The following is a 21,705-nucleotide window of genomic DNA, read 5'->3' as shown; positions in this document are numbered from 1 at the left end:
TTTGTAAATGACAAACAATTGGATTGGCCAATGCAGAACGGGATATTCGATGGATTATATGAACACGCCAGTATAAAGACATCGGTGACTATTAACTTTCGACTTTTTATAAGTCTATTCACTCTAGTATTATACAAGCGATCGCCCGCGACCTCGTCGTAATTTAATTACTCATTATTTTTTTCAAATCAATGAGTTTTAATTTTCGGTAGGTCAATAATTCCGATCCCTCCTTAGATTTACCACTTTCAACTCCTGACTCTTCTGTTTAGGTAGTTTCAGTACACGGGTACAGAGGACACTTCATGTCATTAAATATAAATGACGGCATAGCAAGTCAAGATTCTTTTTATTTTCTAAAACTCTTTCTTTAAGCTCTAAGGATTAAGGTGCATGGTTGCTACATCAGTCCCGTGCAGCATCGCTTCGGGACAAGGAAGTGTGGCACTAAAATCTTTTCATTCTGACACGTTTATAGCGTCATGGAAGGCGGCCGTGCACAAACCGCGGCTGCATATACATGGCCGGTAGAGATGGGGTAACTCAAATTAGATCATGTAGGTAACAGTAAAAATATATTAAAAGGTGTGGTTTTTAATCAACTGTATTTTTATTTCTTTTTCATTGCCTATTAAAGTTTTCATGTATCACTTCTATGAATATTTAGTCAGTACCTTTAGACACGTAGATACGTCAGTATCTTACTCGACTGAAAACTCGACAAAGGGCGCGCGATTATCAACGATTGGATATAAGCGCGTGTATCTTTACCCGCACTCTACCACATCACTCCACGTATGCTATCTTAATGTTAATGTACAGTATTTATACAGGGTTTATACTAACTTATATAACAATATACCTAATACTGTGTTTCCCAACCGGGTTCCGCGGAACCCTGGCTCCTGGGACACCACGAGAATTCGCAAAAGCTACAAATTTGGTAATAGAGTACGTAAAAAATGTTTAACGTAAACTATTTTAAAACAATGAAGTATTTTACAACGTTTTTATTAGGTCGTATTCTTATTTGTCCGGTGGTTGTTTATCCAATAAAAATCTTGCAATCGATTTTTAACTAACTTCCCGACTAGTTAGACATTTGAAACTTTCTGAATATATTAGAACACGATGGCAATGCATTTTTTTAATACTTTTAGCCATCTTTAAGTAGAATTGAATTCATTTTCAGTTAATTCTGCCTTGTATGAAAATTTATTTCGGAATAAATCCGTAATCCAATCCACCATTATTGGTTGCTAGGGGTCTGGGGTCCTAGCAACTAATAATATATACGTGCATTACTATGGAAATCAATATGAAATGTCAAAATGACATTTCAGTATTATTTCTATCAAGTACAATTTTTTTTGATCGTTTAAGCTAGTCAAGTCAAGTTTATATGATTCAACATAAAATTTAAAAACGTTGTATATAAAAAGTTCTTTTTATCTTAATTTTATCGTAATTATTTAAAGTTTAAACTAAAATTGAGGATACAGTAGAGAGAGAGACGGTAGAGAGAGAGACGGTAGAGAGTAATGAACGTCACCGCCAGTCAGTGTTGCCATATTTTTCTATGCTGATTATAGTACAAAGGCGTAAAAACTATAGTATTTCAGAAAAATATATCGTAGGTACAGGAACATTTTTCGTCTTGAATCCTTTAAAATTATAGTATTTTGGTATATTTGGCGTAAAATTATAGTATTTTATATTTTTCACTGAATTAAAATTATAGTATTGTACTATAATTATAGTATCACTGCCGCCAATACGCACTATGCATATTATTTCTGTCAAAGTAGGTACTTACGTTATAGCACATAATTGATTAATTATTACTATACTATGTATTATTAATTGTGTGTTTATTAGCTTTCGATAAAATGCAGGTATGTTAAAATAACTATCCCATCAAAAATTTTGCTTGCGGTGATAATGCACTGTTTAAGTGTTTAATAATGTTAATAGTTAAAGACGGCGTTTTATTTACTTAAAGGTCGAGTTGGATTTGACATTAGGTACCAATACAGCAGACTTTGTAAATTATTTTACAGGAATAAATTAATTATATTAAATACATTACCTAGCAGAAGAAGGTATTCACCTTAACTCTTAACACAAGTAGCCACGCTTAAATTTATCGGTCAGGGGCCTTATGTTATAACTTGTGACATGTAGTCACCCGACGACATGACGTAATTGTGACGTAAGCTCAAACACGCATCGAGGCGAGCCGCCCAAGCACACGGCTCACCATAGATATTATTATGCTGAAACACCTATTTGTGTATGGGGACAATGAATAACGCCAGTGTTTGAGTAGCGTTAATTTCTCGAATGCTATTATCACTCTGGTAGTACGTCACAATGATGTCATATGACGTCATGTCGACCGGGCTACTTCAACTCGCAAGTTACAACATAAGGCCCCTGGTTTGTAAATTTCATTGAATAGGGATTTCTTTACGTTTGTTTATGACTAAGTATGTCGAAAGTTGATTAAAATTTAATAATCTTATAATAAACCACACTAGTCAATGGTCTTGGTAATAGTTTTCTACAAAACTAATCAGTTATATACGTATACAATATACATAATAGGTATATCGCAGTTGAAATAGCGTAACATATGGAAGAAGACTGTTATGTGGCTAAATAATTTGATTGATTTCTGTAAATTTATTTTACTGCCAAAACATATTTTATATCGTAGCGGGGATTGCTAATATTTATTTGCGAGAATTTCGGTGCGTTAAGCACTTGAAAAATAAAAGACTTGGAAAACATGGGTACATTTATGGATAAAAAAAATTGGTGTGTGTACTTATATACGCGCGTTAGAAGCTATAACTTTTTTGGCGTAACAAAACAAATAATTATTGTATTGGACCAAAACTCATCTTTGCCATACACCGGTTATAATGAATTCAGAAGTGTCCATGATGAATTAATTAAAATCAAATTTATTCTTATTATTATATTCATTTCGGTCTCAAGGGTACTTTATCGATATAGGTACTGTCAGCAATAATATTATGTATGCGAATAAATAATATTATTGCAGAATGTACCTACTTTGGAAGAAAAAAATCTCAAAACCTGTGTTTGAAAAATTTAGCAAACCGCTATTTCGACCATCTTTTCTTAAACAGATGATTGTTCCAACTATTTTCGTTATGGATCAATAATAATTTATTACAAATTAAAAGTAAAACATAGCCTATTTAATGGTTTGACTGAAACGTGATATTGGCTTTTGTGATGAAACCAGGTCTCGAAATGGAGCGGAACGCACCGGAGCGCCGTTCCGGTTCGAGAAGTCTGTAAAGTTATCGCTCCGTCTCGTGGACAAAATAATTTGACTGTCTGAGCTAGATTTACCATATAATAAAAAAATCTAGCACACTTATGTTAATAAAATACACATAAAATTTGATAACCATGTTAATTTTCGAGCGCTCCGGTTCGTAATCTTTTCCATTTCGAGCGCTTGATGAAACATAATAATTATTATTGTATTCAATTATTATAAACCGTTAATAAATAAATTGACATGGGATATGCGACAAATATCAACTAAAAATGTCAAATAATAGGGTTCTTTCATTAGATAGTTCATTTTCCTGTTCTAAAAAATTAAAAACAGCATTTTTTAGGCGCAAAGATAAAATGCGCCACTTGTAATCATCCAATGCGAACGGTTTGGCCACCACTGGTTTAGACGCTTAACTTATTGAAAAAATTACCCGCCACAATAAAAAAAACTTATGGTAAACTAGCGTCGATAGCCGCTGATAGTCGCCTTGTGTGTAGACCCACTGGAGTAGTAAGCTACCCAAGACTAATGTCACCATATACTCAAGTGGGCTTTGAATGAATTTATATGACTTAAGTTAATCGTTCCCATGGGAGAGGGGAGAACGTAGAGGCAGAATTAAAAATTGTAATAAGTAACAAAAGCTTATACAAAACTTCTGATAATTATATATGAAGAGATCTTCTCATTGGCAGCACGACGCCGCAAATTTTATAAATGTAACAAAATTAGTCTTTATGGCGACTTTCGATTGAAACGAGCCCAGCCATTCCGAGTCAATCTTTGAGAAGTTTTATTTCTTGTGATGTTCACCTCCAAGTATTCAAAGCTGTCGACACTCGATGTTTTGCCAGTCGCTAATCTTTGGGAAATCTGGATTGGGACAGGCGTACGAAACGTTAGTTGACTTGTGATGTAACCTATCGTCTTAAATCCCTCAATGAGTTGTTAAATAAGGCAGCGTCATCGGCGTACTTCGACTGCCATGCTTCTGTCAGACGTAGTGTGAATTCAAATTTAAAAAATCATAAATTTCAAAGAGGATGATGGAGAGAAACGGAGCAAGAACGCAAAATATTGAGATAACACTATCAAAAAGATTCAACAAAGCTCCAGTTTCCACGCTGCGTACTCAGGTTACATATAAATTGTACGTAAAACCGTGGCACAGTTCACCGTGAGCGTTCTTTCAGAAAGGGATGACCGTATACTATACGGTCTCCAATTTTATTAGATTCAATATGAACATTAATTCAATTTTCATAGCTGATTTTGGCAAAATTCATGAATTCAAGAATGAAAACCTAACCTAACCTAACAAATAATCTAGTATATCGGCTATTTTTTAAATTTGTTTGCTGCTGGCTTCCTGTAGAGTGTACATGAATTTTATGTCAGTACTATACGACCCAAAGAGGTTGGACGGTCTTTAATACACAGTCATATATTTCAGATATAACATTTCACGTTGAAGTGTGATACGGTGAACTGCATACGTACAAGTTTCCGGACACGGCGTACTCCAACAACTAATGCAATGTATAGTGTCAGAGATGGATACAATCGAAACTCTTGGCGCCTTAAGATGAGTGAAAATTCTCTGGATGAAACTTTCAAAATAATTGATTAATAATGGTAATAAGCTTGCATACATTTGAGAATAAAAATTAATGTAATAGGGCTACATTTTAAATCTGATTAAGGGTGGCACTTTTCCTAGGGGTGTTACTGGGTTTTACTTAAGGATATATTGTAGAATGTAGATTATGATTTTTGAAAAGACTTTTATTTGATCGAAACGAACAACAGTAGTTCGTGGAATGTAAGAGGAAAAAAGATACAAAAAACAAAACTCCACTGACTAATTTGTTGAATAATACGAAAATTCTTCCGGCGAGTCTGGTTTCAAAGTTGCCAACATTGCGGCTTTCTTGTCAGATCTAACATGTTTGAATAAACATATGGCTTTAAAAATACGCATTATTTGGCGTTAGACTTAACGTTTTTTGACAACCACACAACTTAAAATCTCTCAAGATAAAGCTGGAATATTACACCACTTTTTTTTTAATCAACATGCTAGCCAAACTGTGCCTTATATCTTAAATGTAGCATACGATATTGTGTGACTTATCTATTTGTTGTGAAAAAATATATTCTTCTTCAATCGTTTGTGTTCATATATTCTATAGATCTAGAACACAGAACAGATAATAAATAGAATACCGATAGGCTATATTCAATACGCCGCATGTTGATGCAGGCTTTTGAATGTCTGAGTCTCCTACGAAAATGAAGCACGCATTGTGCACGTGCAATAGTGTCTATAATACACCAACATTAAATGAGCGTAAATGCATAAACCAAGAGCAGTTTTCAGTAATCGACGTAAAACGTATTCTTGATACGTGTGTAAGTTCAACACGGATTCTTTCTTACTCGAGTCGGTTACCTGCTATCGCCTTACCCGTTATGTATTTCAGTTCCCATTATTTCTGAGTTCCCTGATCTAGAACCATCATAATGAGTTGCGATTTTACGGCGCTGTATGCACTGGTAAAGACTTTGGTGGGGGTTGAGGCATATAAATATACCCGAAAGTGGGAGAGTATAAGATAAACTTTACTGCTACTCGAGGGAACTGTGTCAGTCTACCAAGCGCCAGAGACCCATCCCACCACAACCTATTTTTACCGAAAGTATCCTCGTTCTCGGGTTTTTTTACGTGGTGTTTTGATGATATTAATAGTAATATAGAGATAACATCAATGTCAATTTTCACAACCCAGACCCACACGGTCAAACTATTAATTACTCTACGCTACTGACCATTCGAGATGGAGCACAAAAACAAACTCCATCCCTATTTATTACTTTAAATTCGCCAAACAACCTACAAAATTACAGATGAAGATGATAAAGGCCCCAGCCAGGTAAATCAGATATTATGGGAACTGAAATATCTAACGGGTAAGGAGTAGCAGGTAACCGATCTCGAGTAAGAAATAATCTGGGATAAACTTAAACACGTGTCAAGAATACGTTATACATACTAACTAACAACTGCTGTCAATTTATGTATTGACGCTCATTTAATATTGGTTTAATACACACACTGTTGCACGTTCATAATGCGTGTTTCATTTTTGTAGGACACTCACACATTAAAAACCCTGCATCAAAATGTAGTGTATTGAATATTGCATATCGGAATTCTATTGATTATCTGTTACATGCAAAACAGAGGGGATGAATCGTTCTGTACATCACCGCTTAGACGTCCCATGATAATAATATAATGGTAGGTAATGTTCTGAGAAAATCTAGTATTTTATCTCCAAACTAGAGTACATTGTTCTTATAACCCTGTCTGGCATATATTATTTAGTTAAGTCGGTTGGCAACACTGCCTAGTTCCAGTTTCACAACAACCAAAATAAATGATTATTGTTATTACTAACATATATATTTTTTGTTCGCAGTTTGATATGAAAACTCCAAAAACATCCAATTAGATATGTGTTGCATGAAAAAAATGGCACTCATCAGTGAGGCGTTGATTTTTTTTATTGGCACCGATTGGCACGAATATTCGTTGTCGAACAATGTTAAGAGCGTTCGTCGACCTCTTCACAATTTTTGATTAAGTAGGTACCTGGCATAATTATTATTTTGATTGTGTTATTTTTTTCGTCATTATGGTACACATACAATATTATATTTTAATTTATCTCTATAAGCGCTCCACTTGAAAAAACAAGAAACATAATAATTTTAATTGATAACAGATCGATTTGAAAATATTTTCATTTTACTATTTGTAAGTCACAACAAAAAGGTTTTCAAAAACTTAAATTTAAAGTCACACGTTTTAAGCCAAGACTAAATCTAGTATAAACTTGTGGCATTTAGGTACCTACTTATATTAATTTCATAATTAACAAAAAAATCCATAATTTAAAATTCCACTTGATCATAATCATCAAGTAGATATTTGCTGAATGACAAAAGGAAATTCTTATGGCGTATGCTTATGACGTATTCGTGATATATTTATTCTTATTATTATTAAAACAAAATGGCAACATAAAATTAATTACGGGAGGCTAATCAGGCACGTCCAACGCGTCGATTACAGCACTGCTCCGCAACCTTTTCTCACCCACGGCACACTAAACCTCTTCCCAGAATTCCGCAGCACACCACGTAAAACAATTTATACACCAAAACATGGACCCAGGCCAGAATCTTCGGCGCTCCCCCCCCTACCTATCGCTAGGATTAAAGACAGTGTGATACTTTAAAATAGCGTTTTTCAAATGGTATTCGAGGAAAAATTAATGGTAAGTATTGATTGTATGTTAAGCAATTTTTTGTATTTATTAATACATCCACTTGAATTATGGTTAGTTGTCGGGTTAAATTGTATCCCACAATCGTATGTTTCAAAATATTAATGCCGGCGAAGTAAAACCGCGTCGCAGGCGAGTTTTTTTGCTATTAGAGCAAATTTGTAATTTGTGTTTATCTCACTTATCTGCTTGACCTGCCACGCCGCCCCCCTTCCTGAGCCTAGGCCCCCAGGCTAGAGCCTCCTATCTTATGGGGGACATGCACCAAAATTACATTACTTGAGTGAAAAACTTTGCTCACCTTGATACGTCGTAGAAAATGGGAGCTGAACTGCGTTAGCCTTGTCAGAAATACGAGGATATTCATTATTAACCGAAATCCAGAAAATAGCAAATGGAACATCGTCGAAGTTCAGTTTTAGCGTTTCGTTGTTTTTCAATTCAAAAAATTACTCTCGAATTTATAGGGAAAGCGCTTCTATAAAATTTTCGGCATTGGTTGCAAAAGAGTTTCGAATCCAGTCGTATTGATTGTATGAAAGTAATGATGAAATTTCTTTTGAAGCAAAGTTAAATGTTTTTTAAGACGGATCCAAAATTAATTGCTTGTTTTCATTGGTGGTCTGGTAGGTCCTTTGGTACATTTGAGAGATCTTGTCTTAACTCCTTCTAATTTATCAGATCACGGCAATATATTTTCATTCTGACCCTGCATTGTTTTATTAAGTTTATGCAGGTACTCAAATGTATTAACAGCCATGTACGCAAATTTGGCTAATATGTAAATATTGTATAATATACAAAATTATTTGTGTTTTTTTTAAGCAATGCTCCGCGGCACACCTAGCATCGTCACGCGGTACGCCGGTTGCGGAGCACTGGATTACGGGATGGATTTCGGTCGAAAGCTTATCATAGGGCTCTTAGAGCCGTTTCACACAGGATACTTGTGTCCAGCTACCGGCGTGGCGAGCGGCCGCATTTACACATAACTGAATGGAATCGTCCAGACGGGGACACACGAGTGTCGCATTCATTTAGATGTAAATGCGGAATCTCGCCACGCCGGTGGCTTGCCACAGGTGTCCCGTGTGAATGGGCTCTTTAGGAACTGAGTCGTGAAAATGTAAAAAAAACGTGCACTTTCAGTACCTATTGATATAATATGATTTTATTTAAATTTTGAAGGGGAAGCATTGATCCTATTTTTATTTTCCTAACCAGCTTAGATAGGTACTCGTACCTACCCCGTGAAAGATTTTTTTCGCATGATCTCGTCATATCACATGATCTGTATTGCACCACTTACAAACTACCGCAGGAATGAGAGAGAGAGAGAGAAAAGGTGAATTCCTACGCTTTAAACTGAAACTTAGTTTCCCCATACCATTGCGCAGTAGTTTATTTGACTAATAATTAATTTCCTATTCATCGTTTTGAGTTTCTTTGGGGCATTCATTGCACTAATCGCCAAACTATTCACATACTGTGTAAAGAGTCACTTTCTCTCAGTCCTGCAACAGGCCGTGAGCGATGAAATACGAATCAAACGATACGATGAAATAGATCTCATAGTAAATTTGAAAACGTTTTTTTTTAGTAAGCTGGTAAGGAAATATAAAAAATAGGAATGGTTAATTATTCTTCCCTCTCAAAATCACAATGGAATCGTATTATAATTACATATAAATGTCCTTACATGATTTATACATTTTCAAGATTCAGTTCTTATCTGCGGTGCGATCGACCAAAATCATCCCGCGGTCGATCTGTTGGGGACGCATATTATTTTGTTGAGATGAAGCATTAATGTATGAAACTTAACGTAAAAAGTGGACATACAAACTGTGAAGGGTTAATGGTTGATGTTGCATAAAAATAGAGATTATGATTATGGCAACGTAAAAATGCTTCAACGATGTTAATAGGGAAACTACAGAAGGCTCCGTCTGGAGTAAGAAGAGTTTCTTCAGCATATATGCTACTTATATAAGGAAATAGGTATAAACTTAAAGATTTTAACGCACAGAGAAAATATTGTCAAACCCAAAAATGTTGTATACAACAGAGAAACTCTTCTATGTTTGAAATGTGCCAAATCGTGTGGATAGATTTTCACCACAGGGCATCCATAGAAAAGGGGAAATGGAGTAAGTTCATTCTAACACCCCCACGTTCGGTGCCCTGGTTTGTAGCGTCTCCTTGTCGTGAAGTAGAAGAAGAAGTGAGCTTAAGCTGATACTGAGGCTAAGAACAGGATACACCATGGATAAAATATTTGATGTCGTCATGGGAAGAAGCGATTCGCAGATCTGCGATGAATTTGATGTTTTGGAGGACATTGTACATATAGCAGTACAATGTCCTAAATATGAACGACACAGAGTACAACTGCGAATTGCCGATATCTTTGAGAATGTTTACAAATTGAAAAGTGTCCTGGTCGTAGGTAGGACGGATGAGTTTGGCAGAATCATTGTTAAGTTCTCTAACAGAATTTGAGTAAGGGCCTGATCGCCAGATCCTCTTCTAGATGAGAAGAGGCGACATAACAGCGAGTTGTAGTCAAAGCCTTGGTAAAATCATAAAAAACAAAAAACTCTTCAAATACTTCGCTCAGTTTGTAAGAAATTCAATAAAAAAACAAATATACCAGAATATAACAGAATATCAACTAAATGGGAGCCTAGCTAGGCTGCCTACTGTATCACTTCTACTTTGGCTACAATCAACATTACACTTGTATTAAAACCACTTTAATTCTAATAACATGAACAACCGGCGATTTTATAAAGTAGATAGCAACAAAGTTTTTCTAGCTTTCACTTGCCAACCGTTATTTTAGGCTAAACATGCTAAATGAGATTGCCGGAGGATAAAAGGCGAAAGTCTTATTTAAAAAATAGAGAGAGAGAGAGAGACAAATAATTAATATGCAAACCCTATCAACTGGCTTATTTGTGCACGGAAAATCGTTCGTAGACTTTAAATTGCAAAAAATGTACGGGCAATGAATTTAATTTTGAACAGTTAAGAAGTGGTTCCTCTGGCGTATGTGTGGACTAGAAAACAATAGTAACACATAGCGTTAGTGACCGCAATTATTTATTAAGTTAAAAATACACAAACAATGTAAGTAATCAATTTAAAATCGTTTGGCTAATACCTTAGTGTATACTAGATAAACGCAATTTCTCTTTAGAATTATACAATTTTTGAGAAGCCATATTTAAATAAGATTTTATAAGCGTTGGACTATCACGCTGTGGGTCTCAGGTTCGAATCCTGGGTCTGGCAAGTACACATATTGTTTTTCAGTTTGTGTGTGAGTCAGGGTATGGACCTAATAGGTTGAGCAAGTGGCTGACACCCATTTCTCGTAAAAAACAAAATCTGTTAATACAAACCTCTACTCTGTGGAGGCCCATATGATCCTATTAGGATCGGACATGGTCAAAAAAAAAAAAACTATGTGTAGATTTTTAAAACGTCATAGAAGCCATTTTTTTCTAATTCCCACCAAAATTGACATTTGTGTTCAGTATTTTTTGGAAAATCATCATGGTTGTACACTATCATGGACCCCCAGGCTAGGATCTTTGGCAGGACCCCCTACCTATCGCTAAGGATAAAGGCAGTGTGACGCTCTACAGTAGCGTTTTCCAAATGGTGTACGCGGTAAAATTAATGTGTATGTTTAGTGTTTTATTGTATATTTTAATACCTACATCCATTTGAATTATGGAGATGTCGAGTATTGATACACAATTAAAAATTGTATCGTATAAACACATAACTTTAAATAATAATATTATTGAAGAAAGTTTGTACAGCGTATACATTGTCCAAATTCATTACTACAATAATGAATCTGTTCGAGCTACGTTTCGGGTATTACGTGATATTTGTGGTAAAAATAATCGACCTACACTGCTTAATTGGAAAATTGTAATGTTTGCGATGTTAAGAATCCGACCCGTCAAAAACGTAAACGTACCTACTGCTGAAATTATCGATGTTGTGAATAAAAATCCAAAACAATCAATTACACGTCGTTCTCGAGAACTTGGACTTTCTTATGGCACTACATGAACTATTCTTCATAAAGATTTTCATTTGAAGGCGTATAAAATACAGTTAACACAAGAATTTAAACCGAATGATCATTTGGTACATCGAAATTTTGCTGATTGGACTTTAGAGCAACTTGAAAGACACCCATCACTTCATGGAAAAATTATCTTCAGCGATTGGTTAAATGGCTTTGTAAATAAGCAAAATTGTCGCAAACAGAGTAATAACAACCCACGTGCTATTCTTGAAACACCTTTCCATCTACAAAAAATAATAATAATCATACCAAGATTTATGGTCTGCAGGTGAAATTGGACCGTATTGTAAACGAAAATGACAATGCAGTTACTGTCAATGGAGAACGCGACATAAACATGATTACTGATTTTTCTGGCATGGATTAGATTAGATGATTTTGATCTGGACGATATGTGGTTCAAACAAGGTGGTGTGTGTACCTACCTAATATGCCATACAGCTCGTAACGCAATCAACTTATTGAGAGAAAAGTTAAAAATGTATATCTCTTATTATAATGTTAATATTTACATGGTTTCATTTTTATTCAAAATAATTAAAAGGAGTAGTTTAAATAGGTAGACAATTTGTGTCAATTAATTGTATTTGTTGGTGTCATTAAGTGCATTAATCTCATTTGTGTCTTGATAAAACCGTGTATCTTCCACGCATTAAATACAAATTGATACCTACACATTTCTACTTTTTTTTCAGTAACATACGCTATTTTTTAGTATTTAAAATTAAGTGAGTAATATACTATTATTTCAAACGTGAACATGGTAAACATTCGTAGCTGTTTTTTAATGTTCTCTAAAATATTCGACTCTGAATTCAAAGATATTCTGTTGTCGAAATGTATGGTTGATTGATAAATAAAAAATCAGCTCTAACGAAAGCATTAAATTGTAAAGGACATTGCCGCGAATCTGATAGATGCGGGTTGGACTGCCGCTCGATGTCATATATGTTTCAAAGATTATCTGAAGTATTTTCAATATAATTAAAAGAGAAACTTAGGTATATTTTATTATTGTAAACAAACAATTACATATTATATTACACTGAGAATTAATAAATTATATAGAGAAACTATAATAATAAAAGAGTAAAACAAAGTAAGTGAATTATATAAGTATACACATCAATCAATAAAACTATTGTTATATGTACTAGGCTTCCTCAAGTATATCAAGTATAGTTCAAATTATGTAGGTATGTTTAATAAAAACTGTAGATAGCATTTGCAACCACATAGTCCAACCACATAATATGTCTGTGAGTATTTTTTTTCGTTGATAGTCTTTAACAAGAATTCAAAAAAAGTATCTTTAAATTTTCTTGGTTAGGATTTAGGAATTACTAGTTTCATACACCAAGACTATGTTGATTTATAAGTTTAAAATAAGTAAGTAGGTACCTACCTATTTAAATATTTTTCAGTGTGTCGCAAACATTATATAATGTTAATAGTGTCGCGAAAAGATTGGGAACCAGCCGTTTTAATTTGTAACAAAATATTGTTTGTAGATAGCCTATGTAAGTATTGGTGGGTATAGGCTTGTCTTGATTCATATGTTTTTGTAATGGCCCTCCTTCAATCGATATTAACTAGAAATCATTATTACCAGGAAAACATAGTAGTAATATTATTATATAAGTATTATATAAATACCTAACTACTTGATGAAAGAAGCAGACCGTCTCCGGAAAATCGTACATAATTCGCATTGCCGTATCACAGTTCATCGTGAGCAATCGTAACGTAAACTGATAGTCGTATAGCATTGAGATAAAATTCATATCTAAATAAAATAGCTAAAAATGCATAATAAAACCACCGAAATACAAGGGGGGAAAAGAAGAAAATAGGTAGATAAGTAAATAAAAAATACAACATAATATCTATATATTTATATAAAATTCTCAATGATTCAAAAGTAGCTTAGCAAGTAAGTGCTCGTAAGTATCAATTCGTACATATTAAATTAATATTCTTATTGAATCTAATAAAATTGGAACAATAGGTACTGTCTGCAATGCTCCACGAACAAAGTGTCATTTTTATCTAAATGCCATACGGCCATCTCTTTATGGTACTACATCTCACGGTGAACTGTGATACGGCAAAATGTAATACGTACAATTTGCGTGTAACCGAGGCCGGCAAACGAAATGAAGTGAATTTTATGCGACGTCACTGAACTCAAGTGACCAAAATGTGGTCGAGAAATAATCCGTAATAATTATAACCATATAATGCAATATATATTACGTACGTTGGGTATTATGTCTTTTACAAATAGATATATCACGAAACTTATGTAACTGATGAGTAACCTTGGCGGAAGTGAAGATGGGAATGCTCTTCACAGTGATGACGAGAATCATGAACACAATTTATTATTGCGATACACTGACAGCGAGGATGAAAATGAAGAGCAAAACAAACAGAAGAGCGTACGCTCATCAAACGCACAAAAAATGAAGTATTGCGTCTTTCATGACAAAAAGGTTGCCGACATCTGGCTTAGAGCGATGTATTTTCATCGCTTACCCACTTAATCATTATCATTATATAACCCAGGCATATCCAAAGCGTCGACCGTGGGATGGGCTTTGGTCGATCGCAGTCAAAGAAATTGCTAATTACGATGGTAGTGTTAGTTGTTGATTATCTTCAAATGCAAAACGGTAGCCTGTTCGCAGTAAATGAAGATTTTTGATTAAATTTTCTGGTAAAATTAATCAATGTATTACCATTTTACAACAATCATCAGTTTCTACAATTCTACAAAATTGCATTCGAAGAATAAGTAACGACGAACACTACGATCGAAATTTACAGGTCAGTGCCCTGGCGTGAATATATTGGATCTATGGTCCGATCCAATAGAAATAGAGACGTAAAATAATAATATTTAGTTGTATCTAATATAATATAATTTAATTGATGTTTTGAAGGCGTTTTCCTATTTTTATTTCCTTATCCAGCTAGCATGAATGTCTTTTTTAAAAATAGCCACGATGAAGTCCGTATGATCTTGTCGTATTACCTGATTCGTATTGCATTTCTCGCGGCCTGCCGCATGAGTGAGAGAAAGATAATATGTGAATCGGCGCTCTTTAAACTATCCATCACCATCACGCAGTAGGCTCTTTACACATGATAACAATTCGACGGTGCCCGAAAAATAACCAAATCTTTTTTATATTTCTTTGTGATAATGAAATATAAGTGTTGTTAATTTAACTATCGTTTGCGTGGTAGAACTCCATTATAATTGTTTTGAAACGAAGCTATTTTTATTAATTCTACTTTATTAGGTTATTTACGTTGACAACTGTTTCGGTCTATAAACCGATCTTCGGAACGGTCGACTAAGACTACAACTTCCGAAGATGTAGTTGAAACAGCTTTCAACGTAAATAACCCAATAAATTAGAATTAGCAAAAATAATTTTGTTTCAAAATACTTATTGTAACGCCTGCAAGTATTGTTAACCAAATATAATACGTGTGTTCACGTTGAAGAATGAAAATGTAGATGTAGTAGATCATTGTCAATTTTGATACTGCACCACAGCCTACTCGGTGTTGGACATGCCTGCTATAACTTATGTAGGTACCTACATACTTACACCTATTCTTTTTTTATTTTAGTAAATATTATTGATTATTCTGGTAGATTTTCTCCCGCACTTGGGTATCTACTAAACATTGCTATGACGTAAATATTATATTATTTTATACAACTCGTCAGTCGTGGTTCAACTACCCATTTAAAGTTTAATTTATCGATTTCAATGCCAAAGACTAATGTTGATTTACTAGTTTTGATTTCGATATATAACTTCGGTTAAGAAGCTAGCTAACAGTTAAGTAGGTACCAGTATGAATTTTATAACCTTTGTGCCTTCGTATAATTTACAATGGACGACAGAAACTACAGGACGTGAGGATTTCAATTGATAACAGGTGCTCATTTCATTTAGGGTTGTGATTCCATCAGATTCATTTATTTTAAAACGAATTTTAACATACAACAAAACATTTTTATATTATGGTAATTGTACCTACACGGTCATGTAAATTGGTTTTGTATATCTCAACCATTTTGATAAAAATATTATTCGAGTTAAGGCTATTTATTTACTTTATAAGAGCAATTCAGTGGATAAAAAGATTTTTTGACCAATAAAAAATGAATAATTAGTTTTTTTTTAATAATTGGTATTATTTATAATTACGTGGGTTTTTTGATTTTTTCTCATTTCTTCAGTGTGCGTACGTCATCTTCATATAAATAGATATTAAATTTGGATTATAGACCAATAATTTCATATTATTTGAAGATGTGGCCAATTTCTCGAGTAATTTCGGATATAATAATAATTCAATTCGCGCTATTCTTGGCGATATTCGGCGATAAACTAACATCTTAAAAAAAACTGTTTAAAATGGGTGTTGTTTTGAAAATTGTTTCAGCATTTTAGTAATTATTTTTTACAACACCAAAGTTTGATTAGATAAAAATAACAAAGAATTTAACGTTAAAATCGTTTTAAGTTGAAAAAGACTAAACGATCTGAGACTACTCGAGCGCTTATATTTAACGCTACTACGACATCGCAATTTAGCGAGGAGGTGAATCGTAAAATGGCATCACTCTACGTAGACCCCAACGACAATGTCGAAACAACATGGAATAAGTTGAAGGAAGCCACCTTATGTGCGATGAAGGAGGTCCAGAAACTCAATAGTAAGGAACATCCAAAACGTCGCAAGATCTGGATATCTGATGAAATATGGGAGGACATTCAAACGAGAGCCGATCTTAGGAATAAGAGACTTAGAGCTCAACTATAGAACATGCAAGGTACTCTGAAAAAAACAGAGTTGTTCACAGGGCTCGAAATGGAACGGAACGCACCGGAGCGCCGTTCCGGCTCGTGAAATTTGTAAAATTATCGCTCCGTCTCGTGGAAAAAATATGTTGACCGTCTTAGCTAGATAGGCCATAGAATACAAAATCTGACACACTTGTTTTTATAAAATACACATACGATTTGATGATTATGTAAATATCTTCAGAAAATTTGTCGAGCGCTCCGGTTCGTAAACTTTTCCATTTCGAGCGCTGGTTGTTCAGCTACTCTGTCAACGGATCAAGAATCTTTTCCTCAGTAATAAATGTGAAGATATCGAAACCCATGCTGCCAGAGTAGAAACACGAGATCTTTTCCAAAAAGTCAAAGAAATCATAGGATATTTCAATAAAATGAACTGGGCCATCGAGGAAGAGGAAGAGGATGGCACACTGCTTATAGAGTTGGATATGGTTACAGGAAGGTGGAAAACATATTGTGAAGGCCTGTACAGATATTCAGAAGAGGATGCTGAGGTGGTTGACGTACGTATCGATGAGCAAGAACATGGTAATACTTTTTAGTGAAGTGATAGAGGCGATAAAGAGACTAAAAACCCACAAGTCACCAGATGGCAATGGTATATCCGCAGAAGCCTTGAAAAAGCTTAATGATGACGGAAAATCTCACTTATTTCACATACAAGCAAGATCTTATTACATATAATTAGCAGACGTCTGAAGCATTTCATTGACCGAGTCCAGGGAACGCACCGGAGCGCAATTCCGGTTCATAAAATCTCGTGGAAAATAATTTGATCGTCTGAGCTATATAAGTATGCGATATAACAAAAAAACTAACAGACTTATTTTTATAAAATTACATAGGTATCTAATAATTTTACATTTTCGTGAAAGTATCGAGCGCTCCGTTTCGTAAAACTTTCCATTTCGAGCACTGTGACCGACAAATACCCACGAAACAAGCAGGTTTTGTTATGGGCAGGACCTCAAGAACAAATTCTGAACATCAGGCAACTGATTGAAAAATTCAGAGAGTTTAATACCCCTATGTTGTTATGCTTCATTGACTATCAGAAGGCATTCGACTGCGTGAGATATAACTGCGTGTGGAAGGTACTTCTGGAAATGGGAGTTCCATCACAGCTTACCTGTCTTATCAAAAACCTATATAACAATAGCCACACAAAGGTAAGACTAAATAGAGCGTTTTCTGAGAGTTTCCGAACCGAGAAGGGAGTTCGTCAAGGATGTGTTTTATCTCCCCAGTTATTCAATATATATCGAGAGTATATAATGCGAAGATTATTGGCAAGGCGGAATAACAATTGGTGGCCATAAAATAAACAACTTAAGATTTGCAGATGACACCACACTAATCGCTGCTGATGAAAGAGAACTCAAAGAGCTGCTACACCGGGTTGAGGAAGAGACTCGCAAATACGGCCTCCTTATTAATAGGAATAAGACCAAGTTAATGGTTGTCGATCGGGCTAACCTTCTACCAACAGCAAGTACACTCCAAAACCTAGAAACAGTCGACGAGTTTGTATATCTGGGATCGACCATCAGTGGAAAGGGTGGATGCGAAGCGGAAATAAGAAGGCGCACACAGATTGCAAAAAATGCGATGACACGTCTTACCACTATATGGAAGATTCGGGGAATTTCGATAGGATCGAGGAATTTCGATTGCCATATCTTGGACGGAGCACAGGACGAACCAGTCAATCATCCAGAGACATCCATAAAGGAACGGCTCTCTACAATATGTCTGAGACGAATTCTGCAGTTTTTTGGATATATTGTCAGGCGCGGACCGGACAACCTGGAGAGACTGGTGGTTTCAGGTGGCCTCCAGGGAAGGCGACGGCGAGGAAGACCGTCTACGCGCTCAAGTGAAAGAGCTGACTGGGGATACCGTCCATTCTGCCCTGAGAGAAGCGGAAGATTGAGAAGGATGGAAAGTCTTGGTCGTTCAAACGATGACGAAATTCAAATGTGGTCACGATCCTCAGCCATGAGTGTACGACCAAGAAGAGAAAATAAACTATACTTACATAAAAAAATATATAATTTCATTTTAACGATGGTAATAATCATAAAAAACGAAATAATAAAAAACTGAAACAATTTTTTTTATTGAAAAATTTATCTTTGAATTTATATTAAGTAAAAATATTTTACGTTTAAATGTTTTAGATAAGCAGGTATATAGTATAGTGTTTATGGTGACTGCTCCGCCTACCAGACGTACCTATCGGAAATAAACGAAGCTTGTAGTGCGAGACAATACAATATTAATAATTTACATTTTAAAGTGTTGTATTTAATCAATACGTAAGTAGGTAGGTACCTATCTCAAAACATTAAAAGTAAAAAAAAATATTGTCAAAGCTGTCCTTGCAATTGAAAAAACGTTACAAAATTTAATGTGAATCATTAAATGATTCCATTGAGTTATTTTTATTACATATTAATAATTTTGTGGTGTGTTTACTTTACTTTTACTACTTTCTATTACTCTGAGTAAATATAAATATTTATATTTTTAATGTTAATTAGTTATCAATAAATTGTCTCAAATTGTAAGCTTCACATTTTTTCGCTAGTTGCCTCTGGTAGGCAGAGCATTCATCTTAATCAAAGCACTGTTAATACTAAGTAATAGTCAAATGTATTTGATTGAATGTTTCGTAATTCCGCCCTTGGTACTAGAAGGTACTGACTCTCCTTATCATGGCCCCACATCCTGAAGCGGGCCCCCCTACCTATCGCTAAGGATAAAGGCAGTGTGACGCTCTCTACCTACCTTAATACCTCTATGGACGCTCTACAGTAGCGTTTCCCAAATGGTGTAATTGTGTACGCGGTAAAATTAATATATTTAGTGTTTTTTTTTGTATATTTTTACATCCATTTAAATTATGGAGTTGTTGGGTATCGATACACAATTAAAAATTGCATCGTTGAACCACGTTATTTGAAATAACAACGTTAGCGCGCAGGCGACTTTTTTTACTATTAAGGCCATGCATTAGTTGAGGCACGGTCTAAAAAGATCGTTGCTAGGCGATGTGCGGATTGCGGGTCGCGGGTGAAAATGACGCCTGTCAAACGAAATATTATTTCTCATATAAATCCAACATACGTCCATTTTATGTTCTGTTTATTATTCTATTAGTATCAATAATAATATATTCATTGACATGTTTGCTTTTTAAAGTAAATGGGTAAAGTTTTTAGTCATCTTTACACGATTTTAGAATTAATTGGCCCGTCGCCATCACGCAGCAAAGTGACGTGCGTCCGACTCCACGTTCTCTCAATGAATGCGAAGCAAGTACAAATTTTCGTCGCGCGTACAGTTGAACATTATTTGGCGTTTCACTGATGCGTCACCTTAAAGCAAATTTGTGATGTGTGTTTGTCTCACTTATTTGGTCGACTTGCCACGCCGGGCCCCTCCTGAGCACGGGCCCCCAGGCTAGAGCCCTATCAGTCCCCCTTGTGGGGGCCATGCTCCTTATACAACAATAATTCAGGTCCATATTATGTTCATCGATTCGGTGAACAAAATAAACATTGTAAGTATACAAACTGCTCAAAAGTTGTATCAAAATTGTAGGTATTCGATATGTATGTAAAATATTTACGACTACGTATTTAATTTTAATACATTCTAATATAAATGTCAATGTATTAGATGGAAAACATTGTCCATGTACCTCTACATCATAATTTATTATTGTTACTAAGTATTACTTTTATTATTATTATTATTACCGGGACAGTATTTATTGAAGACAGGACATAATTAATAACAATAACACAGTGCTTTCAATAATAATGCGGAAACGATGTTTTATTTTTAAATTGAAATGCAATTTGCAAATGCAAACATGTTTTATTAAATATTAAATAAAATACGGAAACATATTTTTGTCACGTAAGAAGAATAACGGTTGTGAATATGGTGCAAACAATGACACATTTGTGATTAATAAAGCGAGCGTTTTAAATAAATGCAACAATAAATTCCGCTGAACGCGAAAAATATTAAAACAAAAATTGTTGGGAAACAAGACTAAGAAAATGTAAATTATTGGCACATAATAATAATATATATATACTATAGGTATTTATATAACAATGCCCTACTTATTCAAATGTAATTTTGACTAGATTTGATTTTTGAATCCGAAATTACTTAAAATAGGTACACACAATGATTATTATATTATAATATCTGTGCTATGTATTATAGTTAGACCAGTTAGGCAAACAATAAAATCTGTAACACTAAATAGGTAAGTAGTAATATTAAATTTAATGGTGAGCATTATTATGAACATAATTTTTATAAAAATATTATAGGCATTAAGTATTATAAGTAATATATTGTATTGGAGTAATTCATTTCACAAATGTCATAATGAAACATCATTTCACATTCCGAATCGAAATGAAAATTGTAAGTGGATTTATTATTATTATTATTTATTAGTAAATAAATACCAACTTGATTTGCAATTAAAATTTTTATAACGAGTTATAATATTATCATGCATGAAAATAATTATGTAGGAAATAATGTGGAATATATGAATTAACGCCTGTCCCAAAAGTATTGATATTGTTATAACTTGCACTGGTGTTATAAAGAAAATAAATTGTAATGTGAATAAATGCACTTACTTGCAAAGGATTCTCCAAAAGCATCCAAAACTGCTGCCGTTTGGAACCTCACCGGCATACGACACTGTCATATTTTTAAAAGTTTATAAAAAAATAACTTATTTAGTAATGAAAAAGCATATAGTTATCAAGCACCCACTTAACTAAACTTTAAATGAACCATATGAAAGCTATCACAGCCCGCTATAATAGCACCAATTCCACTAGAAAACTAACGAAGATTAAGTCGACAGCGTATATTATTATAAAACCAATACGACGACAGTCATGCCGGCAATATTATTTTGACGTAACTTTCATTATAGAAATCCGTGCTACACTCGACTCTACGAACGACTCACTTTTAGTAACT

General features: G+C 34.5%; 1 protein-coding gene across 1 annotated transcript in view; it reads right to left on the bottom strand.

The window, feature by feature from the left end:
• Best2 (bestrophin 2) overlaps positions 1-21,705 on the bottom strand; it is a 184,108-nt gene extending 162,403 nt beyond the window's left edge. Inside the window, exon 1 of the mRNA XM_085944313.1 lies at positions 21,354-21,705. Coding sequence (XP_085800439.1) covers positions 21,354-21,424 — 71 coding nt within the window. The 5' untranslated portion in view covers positions 21,425-21,705. The remainder of the gene's footprint in view (positions 1-21,353) is intronic.

The sequence above is a fragment of the Rhyacophila brunnea genome, unplaced genomic scaffold (assembly GCF_057557595.1).
Source record: "Rhyacophila brunnea isolate RB1 unplaced genomic scaffold, BYU_Rbru_1.0 scaffold_1, whole genome shotgun sequence".
Lineage (NCBI taxonomy): Eukaryota > Metazoa > Arthropoda > Insecta > Trichoptera > Rhyacophilidae > Rhyacophila > Rhyacophila brunnea.
This window is presented reverse-complemented; position numbering and strand designations above follow the sequence as displayed.